Raw genomic sequence first — 26,280 nt, 5'->3', positions numbered from 1 at the left:
AACCACAACTGAGCAACTCCAATAATTCACCTCCAGTTTCGCATCGTCATCTTCTTCAAGTTCCATCATCATCCTAGCCATGAGCGACGACTGGGCTGGCACGCAGAGCCGACACATGGATATGCACAACACAACAAACACCAGCAGTCAATCATGCGGACACTCAACTCTCAAAATCCTCCGGTTCCGTGACGGGTAGTGCCCTGGTGACAGCCGATGCCAGATCTCGCAGAGTTTCCTCCCACGATGTGACAAGACCGTTGAATGCAAGATCGGGTTCAGCCACTTTTATCCTGTTCAATCAACAGAGACTGACCGTCATGTAAGGTCGCCTCGCAGTTTGACGACGTGGTTTCGGCAGCCGCCCCGGAGGACCCCGGACGGAGAAACGACTGGCTCACATGCCCCCGGCGCTTAAGGCGAGCGCTTCAAGATGGCGTTGCAATTCACCTTGTATGGCTTTGTCGACACCGACAAAGAGCAGCCCTGTCTCTATCGTCTGGGGCCCTGGGTCATGTGCGGGCCGTGTATTCACTATTCATTCGCTTTCTCTTATTGTCAACACCTGCCCCTCGTCATTGTTTCGCGACACAGTCCCATTGTCTCTTTTCCTCCATTGTCCATCGCCACTGTTGTTTCGCGTGGCAGTTCACCCTCAATCATGCTCACCTGGCTTGCTTGAGTCTGTCATTTTTCTTCTGTCATTTTCTTTTTCCATTTCCTTGACTTCTTATTTGCTACTCAGTTTCCTATTTCGGTTTCCATACTCATCAACGATATCATCGAGGTACATACATACATACGGCAACGAGATACACGATACACACAACAATCCATTATTCTTGGCTGGATCAAGATACCTTCACTAGTTTCCTTATAACAAAATGACCTACGACGAGAAGGGCAGGGCCGGAGGGCCAACCCCGGTGCCGCCTGTTCCCGCCAGCCTCAACGCCAACTCCTGGGAGATGATCGACCTCGATAGAAGTCAGCAAAATCAGGCCGCTCCCAAGCTTCAACCACACGCCCACACCGATCCCACCGTCACTCCTTACCTCGGCCTCCGCGCCAGGCTCTCTCAGCTCTGGTTCAACCGATGGACCGTTCTCCTCATCCTCGTCCTCGTCCGCGTCCTCCTCCTCACCGGCAGCCTCAACGACAATATCGGCGATGCCAAAGTCAAAGCTCTCTCAGCATGCACCAAGGTCGAAGATGTCGGGAGTGCCATGGCGTCCATGCCTCATTACTTGTCTGTGGGTGTCAACTCGATGGCGGCGGAAGGAATTGAGAAGGCTGTTTCTGCCATGGTTCAGATCCTGATGTTGATCCTCACTGGGGTCGAGAACCTGGTTTACTTTGTCATCAACATGTACGTTGGCACATGGGCCTGTCTCATTGCAGCTCTTATCCACGGTGCCCTCGAGGTTGGCGCTAAGGGCATCGAGGCGGCAACAAAGTTCATGAACGATGCCATTGGCACCCTCACTGGTCAGATTTCAGAGACTATCGAGGATGTACAGAAAGCTCTCGAGAACGTCGGTGATGCAGTCGGCAATTTCGCAGGCAACTTGATCGGCCCCATTTCGATTCCTAAGATTGACATCAGCCGCCCCCTTGCTGACCTCAAGGACATCAACATCAACTCGACGGATATGGTTGATAGCATCGTCAAGCTCGACAAGAAGGTGCCTACCTTCGACCAGGTAGAGAATTTCACCAAGAACGCCATTGGCATCCCGTTCCAGTTCGTCAGAGAGCAGCTCAACTCCAGCTTTGGCAACTACCAGTTCGACAAGACCGTCTTCCCCGTTGCGCAGAAGCAGGCTCTTTCATTCTGCTCGTCCAACTCGTTCCTCAACGACTTTTTCCAATCGCTCTTCGAGATCATCGCCAAAGCCAAGATTGCCTTCTTGGTAGCCATCCCTATTCTGGCCGTTCTGGCCATCATCCTCATGGGCTGGATTGAGATTCGCCGCTGGAGAAAGGAGAAGGAGAGGGCCAGAGTGTTTACCGAGCATGGCTACGACCCGATGGATGTGGTCTATATTGCTGGCCGGCCGATGACTGCTGGTGCGGGAATCTGGCTTGGGAAGCGGTTCAGGATGACTGGCAGGAACCACCTTCTGGCGCGGTGGACGGTGGCCTATGCCACTTCGCTGCCGGCGCTGTTCGTTCTTGCCTTGGCCATGGCTGGGTTCTTTAGCTGCTTCTGCCAGTACTTGATGCTGAGGGCTGTCCAGAATAAGGCTCCGGAGCTCGCTACTCAAGTCGGCAACTTTGCCGAAGATGTTGTTGGCACATTACAGGCTGTCTCGACGGACTGGTCGGATGGTGCGAACGGAGTGATCCTGGGCCTGCAGAACGACATCAACAACGACGTCCTCGGTTACGTCACCAACGCCACGAAGGCCGTCAACAACACTCTCAACACCTTTGAAGACGAGATCAGCAAGGCGGTCGAGGCCGTCTTCAAAGACACCGTTCTGTTCAACGTGGCCAGGGACATCGTTGGCTGTGTCATTTTGCGAAAGATTGACACGGTTGAGAAGGGGCTGACGTGGGTGCATGACCACGCCAAGGTGACGCTGCCGCTCTTCCGCAATGATATGTTCAGTGCCGGAGCCAACGACAGCGTCAATGGCGACGGTGAGCTGACCAGCTTCCTGGCTACGCCTGCTAGTGTCACGACGGATGAGATTACGGACGCGGTGGCCAAGGTCGTGAGCAAGCTGCAGAGCGGCATCGTTCAAGAGGCGCTCATCTCGCTGGCACTTCTTCTGGTTTATGTCATCATTGTTCTTGGGGGTGTGGTCTACGCGCTGGTCAGGATGACGCAGAACGACAAGACACGCGGTCTGGGCGGTGACAGATGGGGCGTGAAGTTTGGGAGCAGACCTAACAGTTTTGCTCCTGGCGACACAGCCGCCAACAGACGACACCAACGAGATGTCAAGGCAGACGAGCAGGAAGAGCCGAGTGCGTATCATGACTACCGACAAGAGGTGGTTTATGCCGGGAGCGTCAAGAGGGGGAAGGTCGAGTCGGAGAAGTGGAATACGCATGCGAGAAAGAGCAGTTACCCTACCGTTGAGGATTCCGGGTACTCTGGCCGATAGGGACGGCGGGAGAAGAAGGATATCAATTGGGGCAGTTATGAGGAGAGCTCGTCCTCTGGAGCTGGGCTGGGACAACCACCGCCGATGTACTCGGTCATTTAATATTTTTTTTTTCTTTTTTTTCTTTTCGTTTCACTCTTGGTTTCTTTTGTTGCTTGCATGGTTGGTAAGGCGTTTGGATAGCGAGGCGTTCCAATATATATACCTCGGTAGATTGGCAGACAGACCCAGATCATCAAAAAAGACATCCGGCATGCATTTACTTGTTGTTGTTGCGATTTATGTGAGATCCCCTGATTGCTGGGACTCCAACGGGTAGGATATGAGATACTTCATATATATATGAAGCCCAGTTTGAGTTGGATCTGTGCAATCAAAATGCCTTTTTCTTTGTGAGATCCCAAAGTGGACTTGAATAAACCCATTGTGTTGTCTTTTTGATGACGGGCTTGTCCGCAAGTATCCACGATCTCCGGCACCTCGGGTCGTGATGACCGGCGCCGTGGCCTCTTCAGGCATCGCGGGACATGGCCTCCGCAATCGGGGAAGGCCCAGGTCGTGGCGAGCCGGCAGAAAAATTCCCTGTTCGGTGACGGGGGCGAGACTGCAGCACGCACTGCGGTTGAGAGGGGCACTGGAGGAGGGGCGGTGACTCAACCCCCAGAAGGGCTCCGCTAATTTTCTGCCACTTTACAGGGGGGGTGCCGCTGATATGAGGTTATGACTCGCCTCCCCTTTCAACCACAACTCCAAACAAAGACAGAAGCAGAACCCGGGGAGAAACTTGTTGACATATTTCTGCTGCTGAATCCCGACCTTCCTTCTCCTTCCCACCCAATTGGTCTCTCGATTGCCAGCACGCGCATTCATTCAATATGGAAGGCCTCAAGCAGACGTTTGCTCGCTGCAAGGCGCAGAACAGGGTCAGTAACTTTCCCACCACTCAACAACCCCGCCATTTTTATTTTTTATTTTTTTATTTTGGATATCCCAACGGCCTGAATTCCGGAATCCGGGGAACAGGGAAGAACGGGGAACGGCTGTTCAAGAACAAACAAGAGAGAGCCAATTGCTGACCTGTTCTATTCGCAACCACAGTCTGCCCTTGTCACCTATGTCACGGCCGGTTTCCCCAACCCCGCAGCCACTCCCGATGTCCTTCTGGCTATGGAGAAGGGCGGCGCCGGTATGCAAATATTCTTCCTTTTTGTGCTGCCACTGAAAGACACAAAACCGTTAACTTGTCTCCAACAGATGTTATTGAGCTCGGCGTTCCGTTCTCTGACCCAATTGCCGATGGCCCTACCATCCAGACTGCCAACACCGTAAGCTTACCTTGCCCAGCATATTTCTCGACGAGCGGTGAACAAGCCACTGACGAGAAAACACACAGATCGCTCTCCAGCATGGCGTGACCACCGAGGGCGTCCTCGACATGGTCCGCGTGGCCCGCAAGCGTGGCCTCAAGGCTCCCATTCTCCTCATGGGCTACTACAACCCCCTCCTCAGCTACGGCGAGGAGCGTCTCCTCAAGGACTGCAAGGAAGCCGGTGTCAATGGCTTCATCATTGTCGATCTGCCCCCCGAGGAGGCCGTCTCCTTCCGCAGACTCTGCACCCGCGGCGGTCTCTCCTACGTCCCCCTCATTGCTCCCGCCACCTCGGATGCCCGCATGCGTATCCTCTGCCAGCTCGCCGACTCCTTCATCTACGTCGTCTCTCGCCAGGGCGTCACCGGTGCTAGTGGCACCCTGAACGCTCACTTGCCGGAGCTCCTCGCCCGTGTGAAGAAGTACAGTGGCGACAAGCCCGCGGCCGTCGGTTTCGGTGTCAGCACTCGCGATCACTTCCAGTCCGTGTCTCAGCTTGCAGATGGTGTTGTCGTCGGCAGTCAGATTGTTACTACCATTATGAACGCCGCCGAGAACGAGATCAACAAGGCTGTCCAGGAGTACTGCGGTTACCTTTGCGGTCGCACCACCTCCCCCGAGGAGGAGGCCACCCGCGAGGTTGGCATTCTCGAGGCCATCAACGGTGCTCAGGAGACTGGAGATGTGTCCGTGGATGCTGTCATCAAGGAGACGGATGACCTTGTTGCCCAGCTCGACATGATCAACTCTGATCTCCCCAAGCGTTTCGGCGAGTTTGGTGGCCAGTACGTCCCGGAGTCCCTGATGGACTGCCTTTCCGAGCTTGAGGACGGCTTCAACAAGATCAAAGATGACCCGGCTTTCTGGGAGGAGTACCGCTCTCACTACCCCTGGATGGGCCGCCCCGGTCACCTCCATCTGGCTGAGCGCCTGACGGAACACGCTGGTGGTGCGAACATCTGGCTTAAGAGAGAGGATCTCAACCACACCGGTTCCCACAAGATCAACAATGCCCTCGGTCAGCTCCTTCTCGCCAGGAGATTGGGCAAGACCAAGATTATTGCCGAGACCGGTGCCGGCCAGCACGGTGTAGCCACAGCTACCGTCTGTGCTAAGTTCGGCATGGAGTGCACCGTTTTCATGGGCGCTGAGGATGTTCGCCGCCAGGCTCTTAATGTGTTCCGCATGAAGCTTCTCGGCGCCAAGGTCGTTGCCGTCGAGGCTGGCAGTCGCACCCTCCGCGACGCCGTCAACGAGGCTCTCCGCTCTTGGGTCGTCAACCTCGAGGACACCCATTACATCATTGGATCTGCCATCGGTCCCCACCCCTTCCCCACCATTGTCCGCACCTTCCAGTCCGTCATTGGCAGAGAGACCAAGCAGCAGATGCTCGAGAAGCGTGGCAAGCTCCCCGATGCCGTCGTTGCTTGCGTCGGTGGCGGCTCCAATGCCGTCGGCATGTTCTACCCCTTCGCCGAGGACAGGAGCGTCAAGATGTTGGGCGTGGAGGCTGGTGGTGACGGTGTCGATACCCTTCGCCACAGTGCTACTCTCACTGCTGGCTCCAAGGGTGTTCTCCACGGCGTCCGGACCTACATCCTCCAGAACGAGCACGGCCAGATCGACGAGACCCACTCCGTCTCCGCCGGTCTCGACTACCCCGGCGTCGGCCCCGAGTTGTCCAACTGGAAGGATACCGACCGTGCCAAGTTCATTGCTTGCACTGATGCCCAGGCCTTTATTGGTTTCCGTCTGATGAGTCAGCTGGAGGGTATCATTCCCGCCCTTGAGTCTTCCCACGGTATCTGGGGCGCCATTGAGCTCGCCAAGACCATGAAGAAGGGCGAGGACGTTGTCATTTGCCTGAGCGGTCGTGGCGACAAGGACGTGCAGAGCGTTGCTGATGAGCTGCCCAAGATTGGACCTGTCATTGGCTGGGACTTGCGCTTCTAAGCTTGCTTTTTTTGCTTGCTCCTTCACTTGGTGGGGGTGAATGCAGTTTTTTTGGACTTGGATTTTAAAAAACAATATCAAGCAGAGGGACGTATCTGTTACATAGATGGAGCGGAGTTGATCTCGAATGCCGGGTGTCCCAGGCCACCGTTTGGGTGGGTCGTGGAGGAAATACATTGGCATTTTGCCCGTTACTTGTTCTTGGTCTCCATGTGATGTTCTCTCCCCGTGCTCGGCTCTCTTTTGTGCGATGTCCTTTCTGTCTACATGAGTTCAACCTCGCACGTTTCTGCCTCGTTGAACACTTCCGAGCCACCGTGCTGAGCACGAGAGTAAAAGATGCCCACCCTGTAGTACCTCCCTTGCGAGTCAGCTGGATAGAGCAACAGACCCCAGACATCTCTCTTGTGTTTCTGGTCTTGACAAAACGAGCAAGTCCCCCCCCCTCCCGACTGAAAGTCCGGGTCGTCGAGAAATGTCTTGCTGTGTTCTGTTGGGAAGAGAATTTTGGTCGTTGCTTCTGCACCTGGTTTGATGCTGCCAGCAGGCAGCTCGGACAACGAGCAGCAACTCGACAGCAGAAGCAGCTTGATCTTTGACAACTCCTCCTCTGTCGTCACCGCTGGGTTAGATCCACCAGCAGCATCATCATCCCAGTCATGCGACACCATGATGAGGTACCCCCTTTCGGCGTTTGCGCACCGCCACTCCGCGCTCTCGGTGGTGAACTCCCATTTGGGTTTGTCAGGGGAGAGGATGTTTGACATGGGAATGACCTTCCCGGAAACGACGAGCGAGTTGACCTTCGGGCTCAGTCTCCCAAAGGGGTTCACCACCCCCTCCGCTTGCACGTTTGATTTGATTAGGCTGAACTCCGGCCGCAGGTGGGTTCGGACACGACATTTCCTCCCGTCGGGTAGGCCGTGCACGAAGCGGAAGATGTCGTCCCTGCGGCCTGGCCAGGACCAGCTGGGGCAGTGGAGGGGGTTGCCTTTTTGGAGGGATTGCAGCAGCGATGGGAGGGTGTTGGGACGGGGATGGTGACCACGGCGGCCGGCGACCCAGAGGAGGCTGGCGTGGAGGTCGGACCGCCAGTGTCCCGCGAGGTAGGCGTCGTTGGGGGGCATGATGTCGTTGAATCTGGAGGCCGGACCGGACAAACCGGGGAGGAGGTCCTCTTCTATTGTCCATTTCAAGTGCACGAATTTCAACACGACGGATAGCCAGAGGTCGTAGCGGTTGTTGGTCTTGTCGCCGTGGAGGAGGTGGGGGAGGAGGGAAAGGGGGGTGGTGTTGGGTGATGTGTTGCGGTCGTCGTGGTTGTTGTTGGCTTTTACTTCAGACTGGTGGCCGTTTTCGGAGAGGACAAGAGAGTTGGTTTGGACGTGGAGCATCGACTTGCCGAAGAATAATTTGCTGGTGGACATGGCCCGTTCCTGGAATACCCACCCCCTTTCGCTCCAGCTCGTGACGGATAGATCCTGCTCTAGCGGTGGGGAGGATGCCTTTGCTGCCAGCGTCCCATCGCTGTTGCTGGGCACCGATCGGAGTGTAAACACCCCGTTAACTATGCCCTTGGCAGGGGATGTGTACCTATATTCAGGGTAGACAGCTCGCTTGGACAGGAACCCCTCCAGACAGGATGACGAACCCGCGGCGCAGATGGTAAGGTAAGAGTGTTCATAGATCCGCGCCATTTGTTGTGACTCAAACTCCCAGTCTGTCTTGCTGTCCTGGATGATACATAAAGCGTCGATCCAGAGGTAAGGGATGCCAAGGGAGCGGCAGACCTTTACTGCGTCAAGCATGACAGGGGAGAGATCGGAAAGGGGAATGCTGGTCATACGGGAGGGGAGGGAGGAGGTTGTGAGGGTTGTCTGCTGGATCGCGTCTGAAGGGGGCCCCCAACAGTAGCTTAGGGCAGCGTATTGGACGGGATGGGGGAGGTGGGTGGTGGTGGTGAGTTTGATGGCCGAGTTGGGGGATGGGGGCAGGGAGAGGAGGCGGGTTGGTTTGAATTTCGTGGTTGCTGGTTGTGCTGCGTTGAGGATGGATCGGGTGAAGCTGATGTTGGGGGCTGACCATGGCTCCTGCTGTGGTGGGGAGAAGATTTGTAACTCGTCTGCGACTTGCTCTTGAACAGAGGAGGCAGTTAGACGAAGAGATAAATCTGGTAGATGTGATGCTTGACTTACTATTCCCAGATTCAACCATAAACTGCCAGACAGGCGTCGAATACCATGGGGAGGTAGTTGACAGAAACACCGAGCCATATTCAAGAGCATGTGTCAGCTCTGGTCGAACGTCGTTCCCGGTTGCCTTTCGGGGCACATAACGGAACTCAATCCAGACCCCAACTTTAGTGTTTTCCGATCTAGGACGAAGTGGATTCAAATCCACCCCCTTTTTCTCTATCCCGTCCTTCAGATAACGACACAAATCACAGCCCCCCCGAGCCGACGCTTCAAGGCGGGGAAAGTCAGGCCAGTTGTCAATGGCACAGAGGTAACTGTTAGCAATCCATTGCGACCCCTGCCACGAACTCCAAGAATACTTTCCTAGATTCTTGTCAGAGAACAGTCAACTTAGGTGTCAAGGCACTCACTCTCACATACCAACAATTCCATTCCCAACCCGCCTCAAAGCCCAAGCGCAAAACAGACACACATTGGAAACTTCTGACCGAGGCGTCGTCCGCTGAGAAAACACGGCGCGCTTCAGCTCCCAAATGGTTGTCATAAGACTACCAAGACTCGCGTCTGAGCCGGTTCCAAAGAGAATGAATTCATTGTCGTACGCGTTGAAACATGTGGAAGCCAACGCCTCGAGCTTGTCGATTGTTTGGGTAGCCGTGGGGATGTCAACTGCGGCACCGGACTGAATCTGCTGCAGAAGATCAAGCCCATGTTGGTGAACACTAGTCAAGGCTGTGATCCAGTATGGCGGCTTGCCTATCTCTTCGGCGAGTGAGTCCATCGCGAGGTGAATTGGTGCCCAACTGTCCCAACTGTCCCGCTTCAGGAATCTGCAAGATGAATGAACGCCGGGGCAAAAGTAAAGAAAGAAAAGCGCTCAAGCTTCTAGCCAAGAAGATAGAGTCCAAAAACTATACCTACCATCTGGAAGATGGTAGTGCAAAGAATTGAGGTCGTGCCCGGGTTCGAACCGGGGTTACTGGAAGGCAGTGACCGAAGGGAAGGCTCAAGTCAAAATCCAGAGTGATAACCACTACACTACACAACCTTGGGATATGTGCCCTGGTTCGACATTGGGTTCAAGAACTTGGTTGAAGTCGAATTCAGAGTGGGAAAAAAGAATGTTGGGACTCGGATACCGGGAGTCGAACCCGGGGCTGTTGAGAGAGCAGACACTTCTGAGAAGTGAGAGTCAACGATGTTACCGCTACACCATACCCGATGAGGATGGTTCCGATTGGATGATGCATGTTGGTTCCACCGCAGGCTTTATGAATGACTTTTACCACCCCCTGACCCCTGACTTCGTATCCCCATATCTCAAATAAGCCGGGAATGGTGAACGTCTTGCAGTCTGACATCTTTGAGAGTCTTGAAGATGATTCGGAACCATAAACCCGGGTTGTCTTCCCGCACACATCGGAAGGCCACTGACGCTCCAGCCACCAACGTCTCCCGACTCCGACGGCTCAGCATCATTGCCAAAGTATTTAACACGTTTGATTATTCCATACCGACTGCCTGGGACCTCTCTTCTTTTTCATCAGTCATGTTGAACCACTCGACAAAACCTCAGCATGACCACCCTTCCCATAACCCCCTCCCTCATCCCCCCCCTCACGGGAAGAACAGCCCTCATAACAGGCGGCTCCTCCGAAATAACCCTCTCCACTGCTCTCTTGCTGGCCGAAAAAGGCTGCTCAAAAGTCATCATCCTCGACCCAGAACACAACGACTCTTTACTCACACCAGATCCAGGCATACCTTCTTGCCTGGCTTTTCTGAGAGTTGACGTCAGGAATTGGAAGGAGCTAAAAGCTGCGGTAAAAGGATGCGGAGAAGTTGACTACGCGTTTTATGTACCAGGGCCAGAGAGGATTCTCTTCGAGGTTGGGGGTGAAGGTGATGATGATCGGGAAGGCGAAAACGGGGTGGGGATGGACTGGGCGAGGGAGGTGAGGACTGTGGGGGACTTTGTGAAAGTTTGTTGGGCGGTTATGGCGCGGTCGGGTGTTGGGAGGCTGGGGGATGAGAAGGGGAAAGGGGGGAGTGTGGTCATTTGTGTACCGGGTGGTGCTGGGGGTTACATGTCTTGTCATGTGCTGCCTCCTGTGGGGATGCCTGGGGAGGGCGTGATGGATGGGTGTGCAGGTTCTGCTGTGAGTTTGCCTTCCCGAGGGAATGAAATAACGCTGAAAAGAAGAGGTGAAGATCCTAGGAATGATACGCTCGCTGAGGACGGTTGCTATTCAAGACGGGGTAGCTATCAATGGGGTTGCTGTTGGCCCTACGTTTCCGTCTACTTCAGATGCGATGCCATCAACGACACCGTTGCCTCCTTTGACACCGGGTGTTCAGCTGGAGAAGCTTCCCGTCAAAACTGCCGATGAGATTGCCCTTGCACTTGTCTTTTCGGCCACAGCGACACAAAAACGGAAGGTGGAAGTGTACGGAAAGGAGAAGGATTCTGATCTGTTTGCTGGGAAGAAGGAGGACAGGAAGTGGAATGGGAGAGTCGTCTTCACAACAGGGACATCCCCCATGGCGTACACAGAGGTCGAGGAGGGACTGGCTGATCTGAGAGGGTGGTGGCTGGGAAAGGAGAATGTGAGGATGGTAAGGATGCAGCAGGCGGTTGGAGACTTTAGGCCTTTCGAGGTGGATCACAAACCGGAGCCTTGAACCTGTCCGCAAAACCTGAATACCCAGGTAACTAAGACCTCCTCGGTGAAAGGCACAGGCTACTTTGGGTACACTTCTAAAGCGAGCCCAGTCGGCCGTCTCATTGTTTGACACTGAAATAGACGAAACAAACACCGAGGGGGCTATTGTCATTTTTCATTCGCTTATGCAGGAATATCCTTGGCTCACACCTCTTACCACATACTGGATAGTTCCAAGCAAGATGTGGTAGGCTGCTACGCCGCAGCTGGAAACTCGTAATTGGACCATCAACCAAAAAGGGGAGGGAATTGCTCAATACTCCCCGAGTGGCCAGCCATACCACGCCTCACAAGCAGGTCGCAGCTGAAAACTCCGAAGGAAACTTGAGGAGTGGTCGTTACAAGTCTGGCTGCAGTGACGGTCTTGTGCCCTGTTGATGGCCGCGAGGGAGAATTTCGCCGCCGCCTTGGACAAAGTCTGAATAGTGGCACAGTGATGGACTGAGGCATGTGAGAGACCCAGGAATAGTACCTTAGCTGGGGGATAGATACCTATATAAGGGCTGCCTCTACTCGATATTGCTGTGATAAATTTCTACGTCATCAAAACAACTTCATCAATCGCCATAACAACCAACCAAAAAGTCTTTAATTGCTTACCACTCATCTTCGGTCCCCAAACTTCCACCCCCAACTTCCACCATGCCTGAGACAATCATCAAGTCTGCCAACGCCAAGAAGGATGCCATCAATAAGTTGACGGACAATGGAGTCAACACTCTTGTCGCAACCAGCCTGATTGTGAGCCCGCTTTCACCTTGCTAGTCTTGGATTCTTGACACTAACAGTGCAAATGTCCAGGAGTCAAAGTTCGACGCTCAAGCTCGTCGTCGTGACGCAATGGCCGGGCAGCCAGAGAACAAGAAGCCTCGGAAACGGTATGCCGGTGTCTATGTCGACATCGTTGACAAGAATAGAAGAACGGTTGCCAAGGGGACCATTCGTGTGGACTGGGATGAAAACAAGGGACCTCACATCAATGTCTCCAAAGGCAACGACAAGTTCGCCTTCATCGCCCCTTCTATCCCCAAGACAGATACGGAACTGCAGATCAACCAACAGAAGGATGCGTTGACGGATGATGTGGAGAAGAACATGAAGAAGGACAAGAACGGCAATCCGATTTCTGAGGCTGCGGCCCTTGGGAAGGCCACTGCGAGGTTCTTGCACAAGGACTTTTGGGATGTGAAGAGCGTCTCGCAGACTGGCAAGCGTCTTTGATTTTCTTCGCTTCCTCTAACACTCCGACCTCGACCCCCGTCTTTTTTGCATTTAGTACTAGTACACACGGTAGACCATGATTTTTATAGGCGTTAAATGGCACTTTACATCTTTACAAGTTTTGAATCGGGCAGTGGACATGTCATAATGTAAGGAAAAGAAAAGGAAGAAGAAAAGGAAAAGGAAAAAGAAAAACGAAAAAGGAAAAACGAAAACGAAAGCCAAAGACACGCAAGATAAGCTCGACAGTGGCCCTGCCCGCTGTGGAAGACAAAAAAGCAAAGCTTGGTTTCAAACGTCATATCTTTTCCTCTCTACCACAACACCACCGCCCCGTTCATAATCTACAGACTACACCCCCCCGGTTGCCCCCCCCCCCCCCCCCCTTTCCTCCTCTCACAGTCAAGCCAGCTGTGCAGGTCATACTTCCCATATCTTCCTCCCCGTCCAAGCAGCAATGGCATCCATCAACGGCGGACTCAAACTATCATACGTCTCCAACCCCAACTCCCTAAACCTGGCTCTCACCTCCCCAATCTTGGCCGGATCAAACCCCTGCTCAATAACACTGCTCACAAAAGCCGCAAACTGCGGCTCCTGCCACCCCTCCTCCTCGCTCAACTCGGCATGCACAAAGTCCAGTCCGTAGAACGGATGCTCCTTCTCAATCCTCCTGTACAGATGAGTCCCGCATTCCTTGCAGGCGTACCGCTGAATGACGGCCGACTCGTCCACAATGGCTAGTTTGTCCCCGTTGGCGGTGACGGAGAGCTCGTCGCGGGGCACGACGCCGACGATGGAGAAGAGGGCGCCGGCGGGCTTCCAGCATTTGGAGCAGCCGCAGGCGTGGTTGTGAGCGACGTTGGTGGTGAGGGTGATCTCGACGGGGAAGGAGGGGCAGAGGCATTTGAGGGTGCCGCCGGGGAACGAGTCCGAGCCGGGGGTGATGCCGTTGTCGAGGAGGGGGTGTAGGGAGACCATTTTATCTGGTGATGTTGATGTTGATAATTGTTGTTCACAGGTTAAGCTGGTGCTGAGAGAGGATGATATCCCAACTTGAAAACAAACGGGCAACAACCCCGTCTTTATAGTTACCATGCACGCTGCCAGGACATCAAAAAGAAACGGCCATAGTTCAACTACCGAAACACCGAACATCCCCTTCAGATCCAGGACCGAATTATCCGGCAGGGCGCAAAAGCTCACCACGCAACCTCCTTATCCCCCCTGATGCATGGCTTGAAGTTGTGTTGCCTCCCGTCCCTGGCCGCTTATCTCTCTGCCCCTTTTACCCCAACAACTCGGTCCCCTCAAACCCCTTTTCTGCCTTGTCCCCCCGCCCATGCGTAACCTTCCATTCTCCTGCCGTGTACGGTATTCTAATTGCAACACCCTCCTCCTCCCCGGCAAAACTCTCGCGCTGCGGTGACCAAAGATCACGCAATTCGCTAGAGCCTCGCAGATACCGAGACGTCACCGAGATCTCCTCATCTTGGCTCACCTCCCCCGGCGCCGTCTTGACAACGGTCAACACCAAACGCAATAAGAAACTGTAATGTAAATAAAATAAAAATGTGCTCAATTGGTATGTGGTAGACCCTTCTTTTGACACCCAACGCCATAGACAAGACACGAGACAATGCAGCAACACCAATCCGCCCCCTTTCCTTCATCCATTACCTCCGCTCCTGCTTAGGTTGGCTGCCGTACGGCCTTCTCCCTTGTGGCTTCTTATCCCTGCTCATGCTGGCTGAGAGAGTAATGTCAACCCTTGGTGGCGTAGCAAAACCGAAGCTCTGTTCAATATTTGTCAGCTTATGACCCAAAGGGCGCGAAAATGTCACGACAAGAACTTACCTTGGCCACCTTGACGAGATCCAACTTGTGGATGTCAAATACACTGCGCAGACTGTGCGAGGCATAAGCATGGAGATACGACCGGTAACCGTCCTTGGCGCTCTGGTTGAGGTAGTAGTTGCTGCCAATGAGCTTCTCCAGCTGAGACTGCACGTTGAGGATCTTATTCTTGGGGAAATCGTACTCGACGACGGGGACCTTGGCAGCCTTGAGATGGGCCAAGAAACCAAGCTCGCAGGGCTGCAAGAAGAGGAGCGACCGACCCTTGGTGTTGTTGCCACGGGCTGTACGGCCGACACGGTGAATGTAGTCGCGAGGATCATCAGGAGGGTCGAACTGGACGATCCAGTCAACAGCGGGGATATCGAGACCACGAGCAGCAACGTCCGTGCAGATCAGGGTACCCTGTGTGGCGTTGCAGAACTCAAAGAAGGTGTTGGTGCGCTTCTGCTGCTTCTGCTTGCCGTGGAGATCAAGGACCGGCAGGTCAATGTACTGCAAAAGTTCGCTGTAGTACTTGACCGAGTTGCAAGACGAGAAGAAAACGATAACCTTCTTCTTGGACATCTTCTTGAGGAAAGAGAACAAGAGGAGGAAACGCTTGTCGGCATCGACAATGACGTAGCCTTGGTCGACGCCCTCCACTGTGCTGTACTGCTTCTCCTCGTCAACGTTGATGTAGAGGGGTCCGGGCCGGAGAGATATCCTGGCAAGATCCTCGACCTTGGTTGTTTGTGTGGCGGAGAAGAGCATAGTCTGGCGCTCATCCTTGGGGAGAATCTTGACAATCTGGCGCATTTCATCCTCGAAACCAATCTCGAGAATACGGTCGGCCTCGTCGATAATCAGGGACTTGAGGTTCTTGAAGACGAAGGGGGTGTTCTGGAGATGATCGAGCAGTCTACCGGGGGTAGCAATGAGCAGATTGACACCCTTTCCGAGCTTGTCGGCCTCAGCCCTGCGGTTTGCGCCACCAATACACACACCATCTGGAGATTTGGTTAGTCTCCTCCCACAAGAAAAAATCTCGGTCTTTGTTAGTGGACGTACAGGTCTGAGAGTGGTGCTTCATCAACTCGCGCGCGACACCAAAGATCTGCAGGGCCAGCTCGCGAGTGGGGGTCACCACAATGACACCAGTTCCGTTTCTTGGCTTGAAGCGCAACGAGTGCAGCATCTCAATGGCGGGAATCAAGAAAGCAAGAGTCTTTCCGGAACCTGTCTTGGCCGCTCCCAGAACATCCTTGCCGGCGAGAAGTGGCGGGATGCCCCGTCTCTGAATCTCGGTCATCTTTGTGAAACCCATCTCCTCGATCGCCTTCATCGTCCTTTCGGAGAGGTTGAGCTGGGCGAAGTCGGTCGCGTTGGTGTCGAGCCCGGGGGCAATCAGGGGTGCATCGGCCTTGGGGGGTGCCAGGTCGGTGCTGCCATTCTGGTCATCGTCCTCGTCCTCGGAGTCGTCTTTGGTGGAAGCAGCCTCGACTTCCTCGTCTGCAACAGACTCGGGCGCAACGGGGGCATCCTCGATCTCAGCATCTTCGCTTTCCTCGGGGGTCGGGTCTCTCTTGGCTTTCTTGACCTTCTTGATGACCGAAGTCTTCTCGGACTTGAGCTTGCGCTTCTTGCTGGTGGGATCGGAGGCCATGGTTGCGGTGTTTGCGGGTTGACGATTGGTGATGCAGGTAATCGCAATCAACAGCTGGTCGCTCACAGGGTTCCGTTCAATTGTTGCTGGCCGATTTTTTTTCTGCCTTTGAGCTTATCTCGTCAACTGATAGCGGGCTGGCCCAGGCCCAATCCCTGCACATTGACCTGGGCTGTGGCACGTGCCACTCAGCACAAGCCCCGCCTCAGCTGCGTCTCCCGCTCACATGGGATGGCTCGGTCAATCATTTCACCGGTAGCCGGCGGGGTCGGGTGCCGCGCTGGACCGTGCGCTCAGGCTTTCCTGGGATGCCATACAGTAAACAAAATAACTGGCACTGCAAGTCAGTAAAACCTACAATGATTCAATTTACACCTTTTTATATACAAAATAGGCATCTTGACTATCTTTAAATGTCTCTCAACCATCACTTAAGGTCTATGAAGAATTTTCAAGGCCTATCAGCCATCCTTCGAGGAACAGTTCAGTGTTTTTTGCAGTGCCAGTTATTTTGTCCACAAGTGATGCCCTTATGTCAGCACGTCACTGCAACCTTAATCTGGGTGCCGTGTGTGGGGTTGAGTCTTCCAATGACTTCGATCCGGCAAATGATCGACTTCTTCGGCTACGGAAAATGCCCGAACACAACGTCAAAGGAGCAGAGAAGCAGAGACACTGACAGAAACTGACTGACAGAAACTGGGGACGCCCGCCGACCGGGAACGGGGGAACTCCCCCAATATCGCTTGCGTCGCTTGTCCAGGCTACTACCGATGCCTCTCAGAACAAGTAATGATTGTCTCGTTACCAGCTTCCTCAACCTCTTCTCCTGCAGCGCGAGGTTGCTTTTCTTATATTACCCAGCGAGGCACAGAGAGGCACTGGTGCCCTGAAGGGGTCCTTTGGGTGCTGGGATTTGGATCCAAGCTCTCGTCTTGGAGTGCCAGTCAATTTCATGCCGTCTTTCTCACCTCGCCAAGTGGCCAGCCTAACTCACCTCGTCAACGCAGGGCAGCATTTACTTCGGGGACTATCGGTCTTTGTATCTCAAGTGTGGTCTTGTCTATGACCTCGTTCCGGGTTTCGCTCTTCGGATCCAGACTCGGCCGTCTGGGGTTCACGACGTCTGCTTTGTCTTTACAACTTGCTCGCTCTTTACGTATCATTTTCAATTTATCCACTGTTAAAAATAAACAGCAGATATCTTGGGGTTACATACACATTGCCAGTAGTCTGGCTGCTATGGTCTGACTGGAACACTGGGTCTCTACTACGCTACCTATCCACATACATCCATACCAGCCAACCTTAGCTCCCCAACCTATACTTACACATGCCTCCAATGCGGGCAAAAGTCGGCAACCTCTGGGTTTGGCATCATGGACCGACGGCATGGAGCACGAAGAATTCAACCCAACCAGACGCCACAGACGGAGAAAGCTACCGGAGAAGCCGCAAGAAACACGGGGGTAGACGTCACCAAGCCTGCCGTGGCTGTCAGGGGCTGATGACTGATGGCTCTGCAAGCTGAAAATTCCTGCTTTGCCAACCCACTCAACCCCCCTTCTCGGCCAACCTTTACAGACTAGCTTGCGGACCGAAGGGGTAGGTGGGAATACGATCACTTCGACCTGGGGGGTTCTCTGGGGGCGTCCAAAACAAAAGGTCTCCATGCTGGCTGGCAGAACCTGTCCCTCATTCGTGCGTCTGAGCGGCGTTGTACAGTCGTACGGGGGGGCTCAGACAGTCAGACAGACACGGCCCAACCCGAGCCATGTAGCATCGTCGGCGTCACGAGTGACACTTTTGGGAGATGGTTGGCAGCACGGCAAGTAGCTGCATGTCATGGTCTTTGTGGGGAAAGGATGCGCAGAAAGTGAGCATGGTCTGTTTCTGGATACCAATTCATATCCCAGGGTTCCTACCTTCCTCGAACTTATCAGGGGGCAATATCGGCGTCATTATGTTCTGCAGAAGGCGGTCGACGGCAATATCGGCGTCGTAGTCTGCCCAATCTGTTGGGTGATGGGACCAGGAAAGGCAGGTGTTGTTCTTTGAGGTTGGCTTCAAGTCTGGAAACTGGTAACTATAAAGAGTCCCAGGTTTTCCGTTCCTCTGGGACTTGATCGACAGCGGCTCTCTCAGATCCAAACTTTCAACGGAAGCATCCTCCAACCTCGTCTTTGATTTCAGTATCACATCATCTCTCTTGTGTCACTTCATCTCATACAACATGAAGGTCTCTTTCCTCACCACTCTCTTCCTGGCCGTCGCCCTCGCTCTCGAGACTCCTGTTCTCGAAAGACGGGCACATGCAGGCACCCTTCGCAAATTCAACGGCGCCGCTCCCCCTCCTCGTGCTGCCAAAGTCCCCTCCAGCGCTCCCGCCGGCTACAAGACAAGCGTAGCCACAGCCAACGTTAAGCTGTCAACCGACTCACTCACTCCTGCCACCCTCCGCCGCAGGGAGGACCAGGTGGAGACCCGTCAAGTTTCTGCCAGTGACTTCTTTGAATGCTACAATGCCGTATGCTCCCTCACCCCCCCTGCCCGTGCAACACACTCTGTACTAACATCCCCCTCAGAACCCCGCCCCCCGACCCCAAGACTGCGACGTAATCGTCGACCAAGTCTCCAGCTCCAACGACCTGCTCATCGTCTCGGCCAGCTCGTGTCTTGTCTTCTCTTTTGGCACCTGCCAGGCCTTCTTCTGCAGCTTGTGCACCACCCTGACGACAGACACCAACTTTATCGCCGATCAGCTCGATATTGTTGATGCGCTGTGTGTCGAGGGCGGGCAGACGGGATCGATTGTGGGCGAGGATGCCCCTCAGTGGGATGCCGGGTTTACTTATGCTGGGGCTGGGTTGCCTTTTTATGATGTTTGCTGAGTTGGCGGTGGACTCGGGATCGTGTAAGATTGTGATTTAGGGGGTCCCGTGCTGCCTTTGGGTGAGACGTTTGAATATTTTTTTCAAGGTTTTGTGCTATTTAGATCTCTATATGGTGGTGTTGGTCAGTCATTTCCGGTATATGAGGTACCTCTGTAGCTTTGGTAGCACGTTAGACAATGAGGAAGAAATTTGTGTTGAGCATGTAGGCTGAAATAGTTGTGTCATGCTCCGGGTGTCTCCAATAGAATTTCCGAACACTATCTACCTGTTCTACCCTACCCCTCAGACTAGGTATGATTTCATATATTCCTCTTCGATGAAGCGCCAATACCTCACCCTCTAACCCAATACACCTTTGAAAATCAAACAAACCCAGACAGTCTGTCATGACAAGACTCCAAGAGGAATCAAAACGGACATTTCAAACTTCTAACAGGGACTCGGACTATGCATTGAGCTCGGAAAATGAAAAGCCTTATCTATATACCTGCGCGGGTGACAGCTGAGAGATCATGTGGTGTTCGCCTTGATCCCATGGCCTATTCAGATGGGGTTAAGCTTCAATCCGATCCTCCTGCTGGAGTCAGTAGCAAGATAAGGCGGCCAGGGACAAATGATGAACTTGAGAGCCCATGTCGGGAAGCAAGAGAAGTGGTCAGTCTTTTCCTGATCAGACATTGATTCTAATCAGTGACGGGAGAAACACCTAGGTCCAAATAGTTGTATCAACGGACTACCTAGATACCTAAGGTAAGTAGTTTACAGATGATTCCCAGGAAATACTTGAAATCACGGAGTCATGACGACTGCCTATTCAGACGATGTTCCTGTGCCCTATTTAGCGCCACTGAACCAGCATCTGAAAAAGTTCCATTCCTTCCATTGGGCATTCCTTTTATCACCGAGACCGCCTCGGCGACTTGTGTTACCCTGATCGATGCAAATGAGGGGATTTCACCCTCAACTGTGGCTTGCACAGACGTCGACATCCGCATATCCCCACCTTGGTGTGTGACTGCCATGGGATTTGATAGGACAGATGGTTCAATATATGGCTTCCTCCACCGGCCGGCAGGTGATGAGTCCATCCTGATTTTGTGTGTATCGTATCAAAAAGCGCATATGCAATACTCCATGTTTGGATGGATGGGGAAAGCGCGGGCTGCTGTCCGGAAGTGTCTAGACTAGATCCTTCGAGGTAGGTCGAGTGGTGGTCTATATGCCTTCAGAATCCCCTGATTCCCACCTTTCTTTCGTCCACTACACTCCAGCGTCACAATGGAAGCTGCATTACTCAAATCCACCTGGCCAACCATGGCTGGCGCCGTCCTCCTTTCTTTGGTTGGTTACTTCCTCCTTCGCGCCATCTACAACCTCTACTTCCACCCCCTCAAAGACATCCCCGGTCCCAAATCATGGTCCGCCACTCGCCTGCCCTACATCTGGGCTCTCCTTCGCGGGACCTTCGTCCATGATATCCAGAAGCTCCACCGCAAATACGGCCCAATCTTGAGAATCGCACCCAATGAGTTGACATTCACGCACCCATCTGCCTGGAACGACATACTGCAATCCCATCACGGAAGGCCGCCGTTTCCCAAAGATCCGACTTGGTGGACTGCGCAGCGTGTCCACACCGAGGGCTTGCTCACAGCTCTCAACCACGAGACGCACGCCCGCATGAGAAAGGCCTTGACCCCGGGCTTCACCACCCGCGCTCTGCGGTCTCAGGAACCAATCATCCAACGCTACGTCAACTTGCTTGTCGAGCGTCTTTCCGAAATGATCGACTCCCCATCCCCAGGCGAAAAGGACAACAAAGGTGTGGCCAAGGCGGAGGTAGATATAAGCCCCTGGTTCAACTTTGTGACTTTTGACATCTTTGGCGATCTTGCTTTTGGTGAGAGCTTCCACTGCCTGGAGAACAGCAAATATCACCCCTGGGTGGCCATTCTCTTCCACACGCCCGCAATGGCAACCAAGGTTGCTGCGGCGAGGTTCTACCCCTGGCTGGAGTCTGCTTTGTTCAAGCTCATACCTCCATCGCTCAGGAAGATGCAACGGGATCACTGGGGGCAGGTGGTGGAGAGGGTGGCCAGGAGGATGAATTATGAGGTGGAGAGGGAGGATATTATGAGCCCCATTCTGCGAGGAAACACCAAGAACGAGATGTCGCTAGATGATATCAACGGGTCGTTTATGGCGCTTGTGATTGCTGGCAGCGAGACTACTGCGACGGCGTTGACGGGTATGATGAATTATCTGGTCCAGAACCCGCAGTATTTGAGGAAAGTAACGGACGAAGTCAGAGGGCTCGGCGACGATGGGAAGGGGATCACGCTGGACTCGCTACGGGAGCTGAAGTGGCTGAATGCAGTGCTAACCGAGGCGTTGAGGTTGTGCACGCCTATACCTTGGATCTTGCCGAGACGGGTGCCAGATGCGGGTGGGGTGGTTGCGGGAGTGACACTGCCGGGTCAGACGTTGGTGTCGATCCAGGCGTATGCTATGCAACGGGATCCCAATTACTGGCGCAGGGCTGATGAGTTCTTGCCCGAGAGATGGTTACCTGATGCCTCCAAGCCGGAGTCGGAATTCTTTACAGACAAGAGAGAGGCATTCCAACCGTTCAGCATGGGACCGAGAATCTGTCTCGGGATTCACCTGGCTTGGGCCGAGATGCGGTTGATCACAACCAAGCTGCTGAGGGCGTTTGATTTTGAAGCGGTCGACGGGAAAAGGCTCGAGTGGGAGAGCCTAAAGACTTTCATGTTGGTTGAGAGGAAGCCCGTGGTTGTGAGGATGCGACATGCCTCTCATTGATGATGATAGCTCTGTTACCTTGATGGACGGTTAATGGAGGGGCAGCGATAAGTGTTATCGATTAGGTAGCTTATCTTGATCTCACCGAGGCCAATAAATGCAACCTGCAAGGCACAACAATTGTCACTCTGTCTCCAATCAATTCAGGGGAAAGGATCAGATGACCGGTCGAACTCGTGATGGCATCACTGCCAACGCACTGTTTTCATTCTACTTTTTTTTTACAGTGTATTAATGCTGGGAAACAACCAGCAACCCCACAGCTGAGCTTCAGCCAAACAAACCCCCACACCAACACGGCGGTGTATGGAGGGGTGCGGCGCCGAGCCTGATGATCAGCTATTTTTTTCTCCATTGCCAATGTCGATGGTCACGAGACGAAGGCCTATTTTTTTCTCTTCAGCCGAGCAAAAAGAGAAGTTTTCACCTTATTTCTGGATTGGGCTGACATAATAACCGGCTTTCCCGAGTTGGCCTTTCCAGAGTACATGCCCCACCACCCGTTGGTTGTGTCCACGCCATTATTCACAGCGAAGTTTTCGAACCCATCACGAGACTGTCGAACAGAGAGAAAGCCAATTCTTCTGTCCACGTTCTTACGGAAGGGGGATGCATGCTACTGGCTGGTCAGCTGGCGGCGTTTTGGCGCAGCTTGGCATTTGGCGGGGTGAAACTTTAGACATCTTCAAATGCCTTGAGTCCCGGAAACGCAGCGGAGACAACGGTAACTGCGAGCGGATCTTCGTCGACATCCCTGGAGCCATTCCGACTTCAGCCGGCGGAAACGGGACACAAGGGTGCACAGCAGATGTCGAATTTTGAAGAGAGAGAGACAGCATTGATTGAAACATGCCTACCTATCCGTAAAGTAGAGACAACCGTCCAGTGAGAGCTTCCAGGTTCCAGGTGCTCTCTCTCGGACAACCGGCTTGCTACGGATATCTACCAGGAGGATACCTTGAGGTATCACGTCACTTAATGGCCACTGGCCACCTTCAGCTAGGGTCCAGCCATAGAGCGGTCTGTAATTGAAAAAACGAAACATCCTCAGCCCACCTGCTGCTGCCCGGACACCTGCTGTAGTCGCTGTGGACCAGCATCCATCTGCCAGGTCGGGCCCATCCGGCGGGGTCCCGTGCTTGGCCTTTCCCTCCCTAAAAGGGCCTGGAACTGTTAGCCGGAAGCGCGCCCCCTGCCCACGCCCCTGCGCTTCCCAAAGCCCCAAGCCTTGTGCCCTGGGAATTCCGATGTGACAGCATCCTTTTCTTTGGTCCAATTCTGCAACAAATTGAATCGTGCTCCCCTCCATCTGCTGCCCGAGCTTTCATTTTCTCTCTCTCTCGTAGCCTTTTAGCCATCCATCCGCTCGAACCCGACACAACCTGCCCACCTCCCACCAGCCCACCGAGGTGTTATTTTGGCCCTTGACCGGCAGCCGTTGAACACATCCCGCCCCGTCGCATTCTTTATCGGCCCAGGGTGACGTCGAGATCGGAGAGCCCTCGGCTTCGCTATCTACCAATCTACCACACACACGCACACACACACACACACACACACACACACACAAAACGCACGCACGCGGAAGAGTCACAATCAGTCCATCCGTCAGGTACCTTTTCTACGGCAGACGGCCTTCGATTTCCAGTCTTCCGTGCTTTTAGCCAAGACGCCCGACGACCTAGCCTCACGCGACCACCCACCCCTTCTATAAGAACGCAGCTGGGACACATCAATTTAGGCCGATACATGTCTCCGCGATTACCGGTGCCATTTTCCATTCCATCACACAAATACTGCACAAGCAGCAGCAAAAATGGCTCCAAGGACTAACGGCGTCGGGATTCGGCCCGAGGAAACCCGCATCTGCGTGGTGATGGTTGGGCTTCCAGCTCGCGGGAAAAGTTATATTGCCCAAAAAGGTGCGTTGTTTTCTTGATTCCTGTGCAAAAGACCAAAAACTGACAGCCTCGTAGCTCAGCGATACCTCAAGTGGCTCTCGATCCCCGCGGCGACCTTCAATGTGGGCAATTACCGGCGCAACGACGCCCCCCATCCCTCAGCTGACTTCTTCGACACCAACAATGCCGAAGGCGAGCGCAAGCGACGGGCTGCGGCCGAGGCTGCCGTGGCAGACATGATGAAGTGGTTCAAGAGCGGTGGAGTGGTTGGTATTCTCGATGCGACAAACAGCACCAAGGAGCGCCGGAAATGGGTGCTCGACCGAATCAACCAAGAAGGTGTCGACGTCATATTTGTCGAGTCCAAATGTGACGAAGAGGAGCTCATCATGGCCAACATTCGGGATGTCAAGACTACTAGTCCGGACTACCAGGGCCAGGACCCAGAGCAAGCCGCGCTCGACTTCCGAAACCGCATCCGCAACTACGAAAAGGTGTACAAGACCATCAACGCCGACGGGGACGAGGATCATCTGACCTACCTCAAGATCATGAACGTGGGACGACAGGTCATCATCAACCGCATCCAGGATTACCTTCAAAGTCGTATAGTGTATTATCTTATGAACCTTCACATCCGGCCCAGATCAGTCTGGCTCTCTCGGGTAAGTCTTCATCTGACTCGAACGGTTGCAAGGCCCGAAAACTAACTCTATTGGCAGCACGGCGAGTCTATGCTCAACCTGGAGGGCCGCATCGGTGGTGATGCCGATTTGTCTCACCGCGGTGAAGAATATGCGCTCAAGCTCCCCGAGCTGGTTCTCGAATCTGTAGGTGTAAGTCGGACCCGAAATCGCGTGCGCCAAGGCGGGGACTCGCACCTGTTTTTCCGCCGCAGCGACGCAGTTTTATGTGCCGTTCCCCAAGAATATGACCTGACTCAACTAACACACACATGCAGAGCGACCGGCCGTTGACGGTCTGGACATCGACCCTGAAACGCACCATTGCGACGGCCCGTCACTTGCCAAAACACTACAACCAATTACAATGGAAGGCGCTCGACGAGCTCGACGCTGGTGTCTGCGACGGCATGACGTACCAGGAGATCGCCGACATGTACCCTGAAGATTTCCAGGCTCGCGACGAAGACAAGTACAACTACCGCTACCGCGGCGGTGAGAGCTACCGGGATGTAGTGATCCGCCTCGAGCCCATCATCATGGAACTGGAGCGCAGCGAGGACATTCTCATCATTTCTCACCAAGCCGTCATTCGTTGCATCTATGCCTACTTTATGCAAAAGACACAAGAAGAAAGCCCCTGGGTACCAGTACCGCTTCACACGCTCATGAAGCTCACGCCGCGGGCCTACGGCACCGAGGTACAAATCTACAAGGCTGAAGTCAAGGCCGTCAGCACGTGGCGTGGCAAGGGCAGCACCGCTAAGCACGAGGATCCCAAGCCGGAGGGTGGCGTATGATTGTCTTGTTTTGGAGATGCATTCTTCTTGGGTCATGTTCCCGCATATTTCTTGACTACATAATTTTTCTTTTTTTTCTTCTGGTGTTCATAGCGGAGGTATCATCAAACTTCTTTTTGGGCAGGATTCCCCTAGGGTCGGAAAGATAAAACCACGACATGGTTTCAAACCCACATAGCGATCACTTTACCCAGAGTCATAGGAGGGCGGTTCAAAATGGACTAGCGGAACTGCTAGGACAAGGCTTTTCATTCTCACTCACTATAGAGAGAGGTAAAAGGGGGTTGTGACGCTTGGTTTGGTTGGTTGGTTGGTTGGTTGGGGCAAAGGTGTAAATGAAACGTTCTTCTACACAGCGAAATGATATGTAATCATGTGCATATGAGCACACTCTCCCTCCCTGTCTGTTTTGGTTCTTCTCAGACTGTAGCGTTGGACGGATGGACGAACGTTACTTGTATTACTAGATGTTTTGGGAATTTGGAGGTCATGATCTTGAACAAATAAGTTGGCCAGGAGGATTGAATGGTGGTTTGATTTTCTTTTGTCCTTGATGATTCTGGTTGACCTGCTGTAGAGAATTCAACTGCTGCGAGGATCAAACCTGCTTGCTCTCTTTACTTTTCTCGCCCCAGCACCGCCAACCTTCTCCCCGTCTCCGCCTGCCACCTGAGCACCTCTGCCCTACAGCCATCATACTCCCACTTCCACCTCTCCATCTCCTCGGCATGCTCCCTTTCAATATCACTTATGATATCCTCAACAGTTGGATGGATATCCTCCCTAGCCTTTTTCGTCTCGTCAGCCACCACCCACCCCTTTTAGCTAAGCATCGAAAGAAACAACCCACCTTCCCATCCAGCACCGCGTCCCTCAATATCTCCCTCAACCTCCCCGCCCTATGCTCCCGATCAGCGGGCAGATTCCGCTCGTCAAACTCGATCAGGTTCCACCTCAGCTGCGCGACCAAAAAGTCGACATCGTTGAGGATGGGGTCTGCCCTCGTGAAGAACGTCAAGAGCTCGGTGGAGGAGTGCCGGGGCCAGTACCGGTAGGGATGGGGCCCCACGTCGGGGCAGAAGTCGAGGGTTATGTAGAGG

General features: G+C 53.7%; 10 protein-coding genes across 10 annotated transcripts, besides 2 other annotated features; 7 read left to right on the top strand and 3 right to left on the bottom strand.

Annotated features, from left to right (window-relative positions):
• Positions 1–884: 884 nt before the first annotated feature.
• Positions 885–3,116, top strand: PODANS_3_11320 (uncharacterized protein; the record flags this gene model as incomplete). Its single annotated transcript, XM_001903460.1, has 1 exon — positions 885–3,116. One exon carries the CDS (start codon positions 885–887, stop codon positions 3,114–3,116), a length of 2,232 nt encoding a protein of 743 aa, XP_001903495.1.
• An 875-nt stretch (positions 3,117–3,991) lies between these two features.
• Positions 3,992–6,438, top strand: PODANS_3_11330 (uncharacterized protein; the record flags this gene model as incomplete). The annotated part of the gene is made up of 4 exons (XM_001903459.1): positions 3,992–4,039; positions 4,215–4,302; positions 4,371–4,441; positions 4,510–6,438. 4 exons carry the CDS (start codon positions 3,992–3,994, stop codon positions 6,436–6,438), a joined length of 2,136 nt encoding a protein of 711 aa, XP_001903494.1.
• A 263-nt stretch (positions 6,439–6,701) lies between these two features.
• Positions 6,702–8,711, bottom strand: PODANS_3_11340 (uncharacterized protein; the record flags this gene model as incomplete). Its single annotated transcript, XM_001903458.1, has 1 exon — positions 6,702–8,711. The coding sequence occupies one exon, from the start codon at positions 8,709–8,711 to the stop codon at positions 6,702–6,704; it is 2,010 nt and encodes a 669-aa protein (XP_001903493.1).
• An 872-nt stretch (positions 8,712–9,583) lies between these two features.
• Positions 9,584–9,681, bottom strand: a tRNA (tRNA-Gln).
• Positions 9,682–9,763: 82 nt separating this feature from the next.
• Positions 9,764–9,855, bottom strand: a tRNA (tRNA-Glu).
• A 355-nt stretch (positions 9,856–10,210) lies between these two features.
• PODANS_3_11345 (uncharacterized protein) lies at positions 10,211–11,315 on the top strand (the record flags this gene model as incomplete). The annotated part of the gene is made up of 2 exons (XM_001903457.1): positions 10,211–10,792; positions 10,845–11,315. 2 exons carry the CDS (start codon positions 10,211–10,213, stop codon positions 11,313–11,315), a joined length of 1,053 nt encoding a protein of 350 aa, XP_001903492.1.
• Positions 11,316–11,998: 683 nt separating this feature from the next.
• Positions 11,999–12,577, top strand: PODANS_3_11348 (uncharacterized protein; the record flags this gene model as incomplete). Its single annotated transcript, XM_001903456.1, has 2 exons — positions 11,999–12,097; positions 12,158–12,577. 2 exons carry the CDS (start codon positions 11,999–12,001, stop codon positions 12,575–12,577), a joined length of 519 nt encoding a protein of 172 aa, XP_001903491.1.
• A 420-nt stretch (positions 12,578–12,997) lies between these two features.
• On the bottom strand, positions 12,998–13,735 carry PODANS_3_11350 (uncharacterized protein; the record flags this gene model as incomplete). Its single annotated transcript, XM_001903455.1, has 1 exon — positions 12,998–13,735. One exon carries the CDS (start codon positions 13,733–13,735, stop codon positions 12,998–13,000), a length of 738 nt encoding a protein of 245 aa, XP_001903490.1.
• A 518-nt stretch (positions 13,736–14,253) lies between these two features.
• PODANS_3_11360 (uncharacterized protein) lies at positions 14,254–16,079 on the bottom strand (the record flags this gene model as incomplete). Its single annotated transcript, XM_001903454.1, has 3 exons — positions 14,254–14,373; positions 14,396–15,423; positions 15,485–16,079. 3 exons carry the CDS (start codon positions 16,077–16,079, stop codon positions 14,254–14,256), a joined length of 1,743 nt encoding a protein of 580 aa, XP_001903489.1.
• A 2,233-nt stretch (positions 16,080–18,312) lies between these two features.
• On the top strand, positions 18,313–18,970 carry PODANS_3_11370 (uncharacterized protein; the record flags this gene model as incomplete). The annotated part of the gene is made up of 2 exons (XM_001903453.1): positions 18,313–18,606; positions 18,665–18,970. 2 exons carry the CDS (start codon positions 18,313–18,315, stop codon positions 18,968–18,970), a joined length of 600 nt encoding a protein of 199 aa, XP_001903488.1.
• Positions 18,971–20,251: 1,281 nt separating this feature from the next.
• On the top strand, positions 20,252–21,796 carry PODANS_3_11380 (uncharacterized protein; the record flags this gene model as incomplete). The annotated part of the gene is made up of 1 exon (XM_001903452.1): positions 20,252–21,796. The coding sequence occupies one exon, from the start codon at positions 20,252–20,254 to the stop codon at positions 21,794–21,796; it is 1,545 nt and encodes a 514-aa protein (XP_001903487.1).
• Positions 21,797–23,612: 1,816 nt separating this feature from the next.
• Positions 23,613–25,180, top strand: PODANS_3_11390 (uncharacterized protein; the record flags this gene model as incomplete). The annotated part of the gene is made up of 4 exons (XM_001903451.1): positions 23,613–23,718; positions 23,773–24,362; positions 24,420–24,533; positions 24,659–25,180. The coding sequence occupies 4 exons, from the start codon at positions 23,613–23,615 to the stop codon at positions 25,178–25,180; spliced, it is 1,332 nt and encodes a 443-aa protein (XP_001903486.1).
• Between the last annotated feature and the right edge of the window lie 1,100 nt (positions 25,181–26,280).

Source organism: Podospora anserina, chromosome 3 (assembly GCF_000226545.1).
Source record: "Podospora anserina S mat+ genomic DNA chromosome 3, supercontig 3".
Taxonomy (NCBI): Eukaryota; Fungi; Ascomycota; class Sordariomycetes; order Sordariales; family Podosporaceae; genus Podospora; species Podospora anserina.
This window is presented reverse-complemented; position numbering and strand designations above follow the sequence as displayed.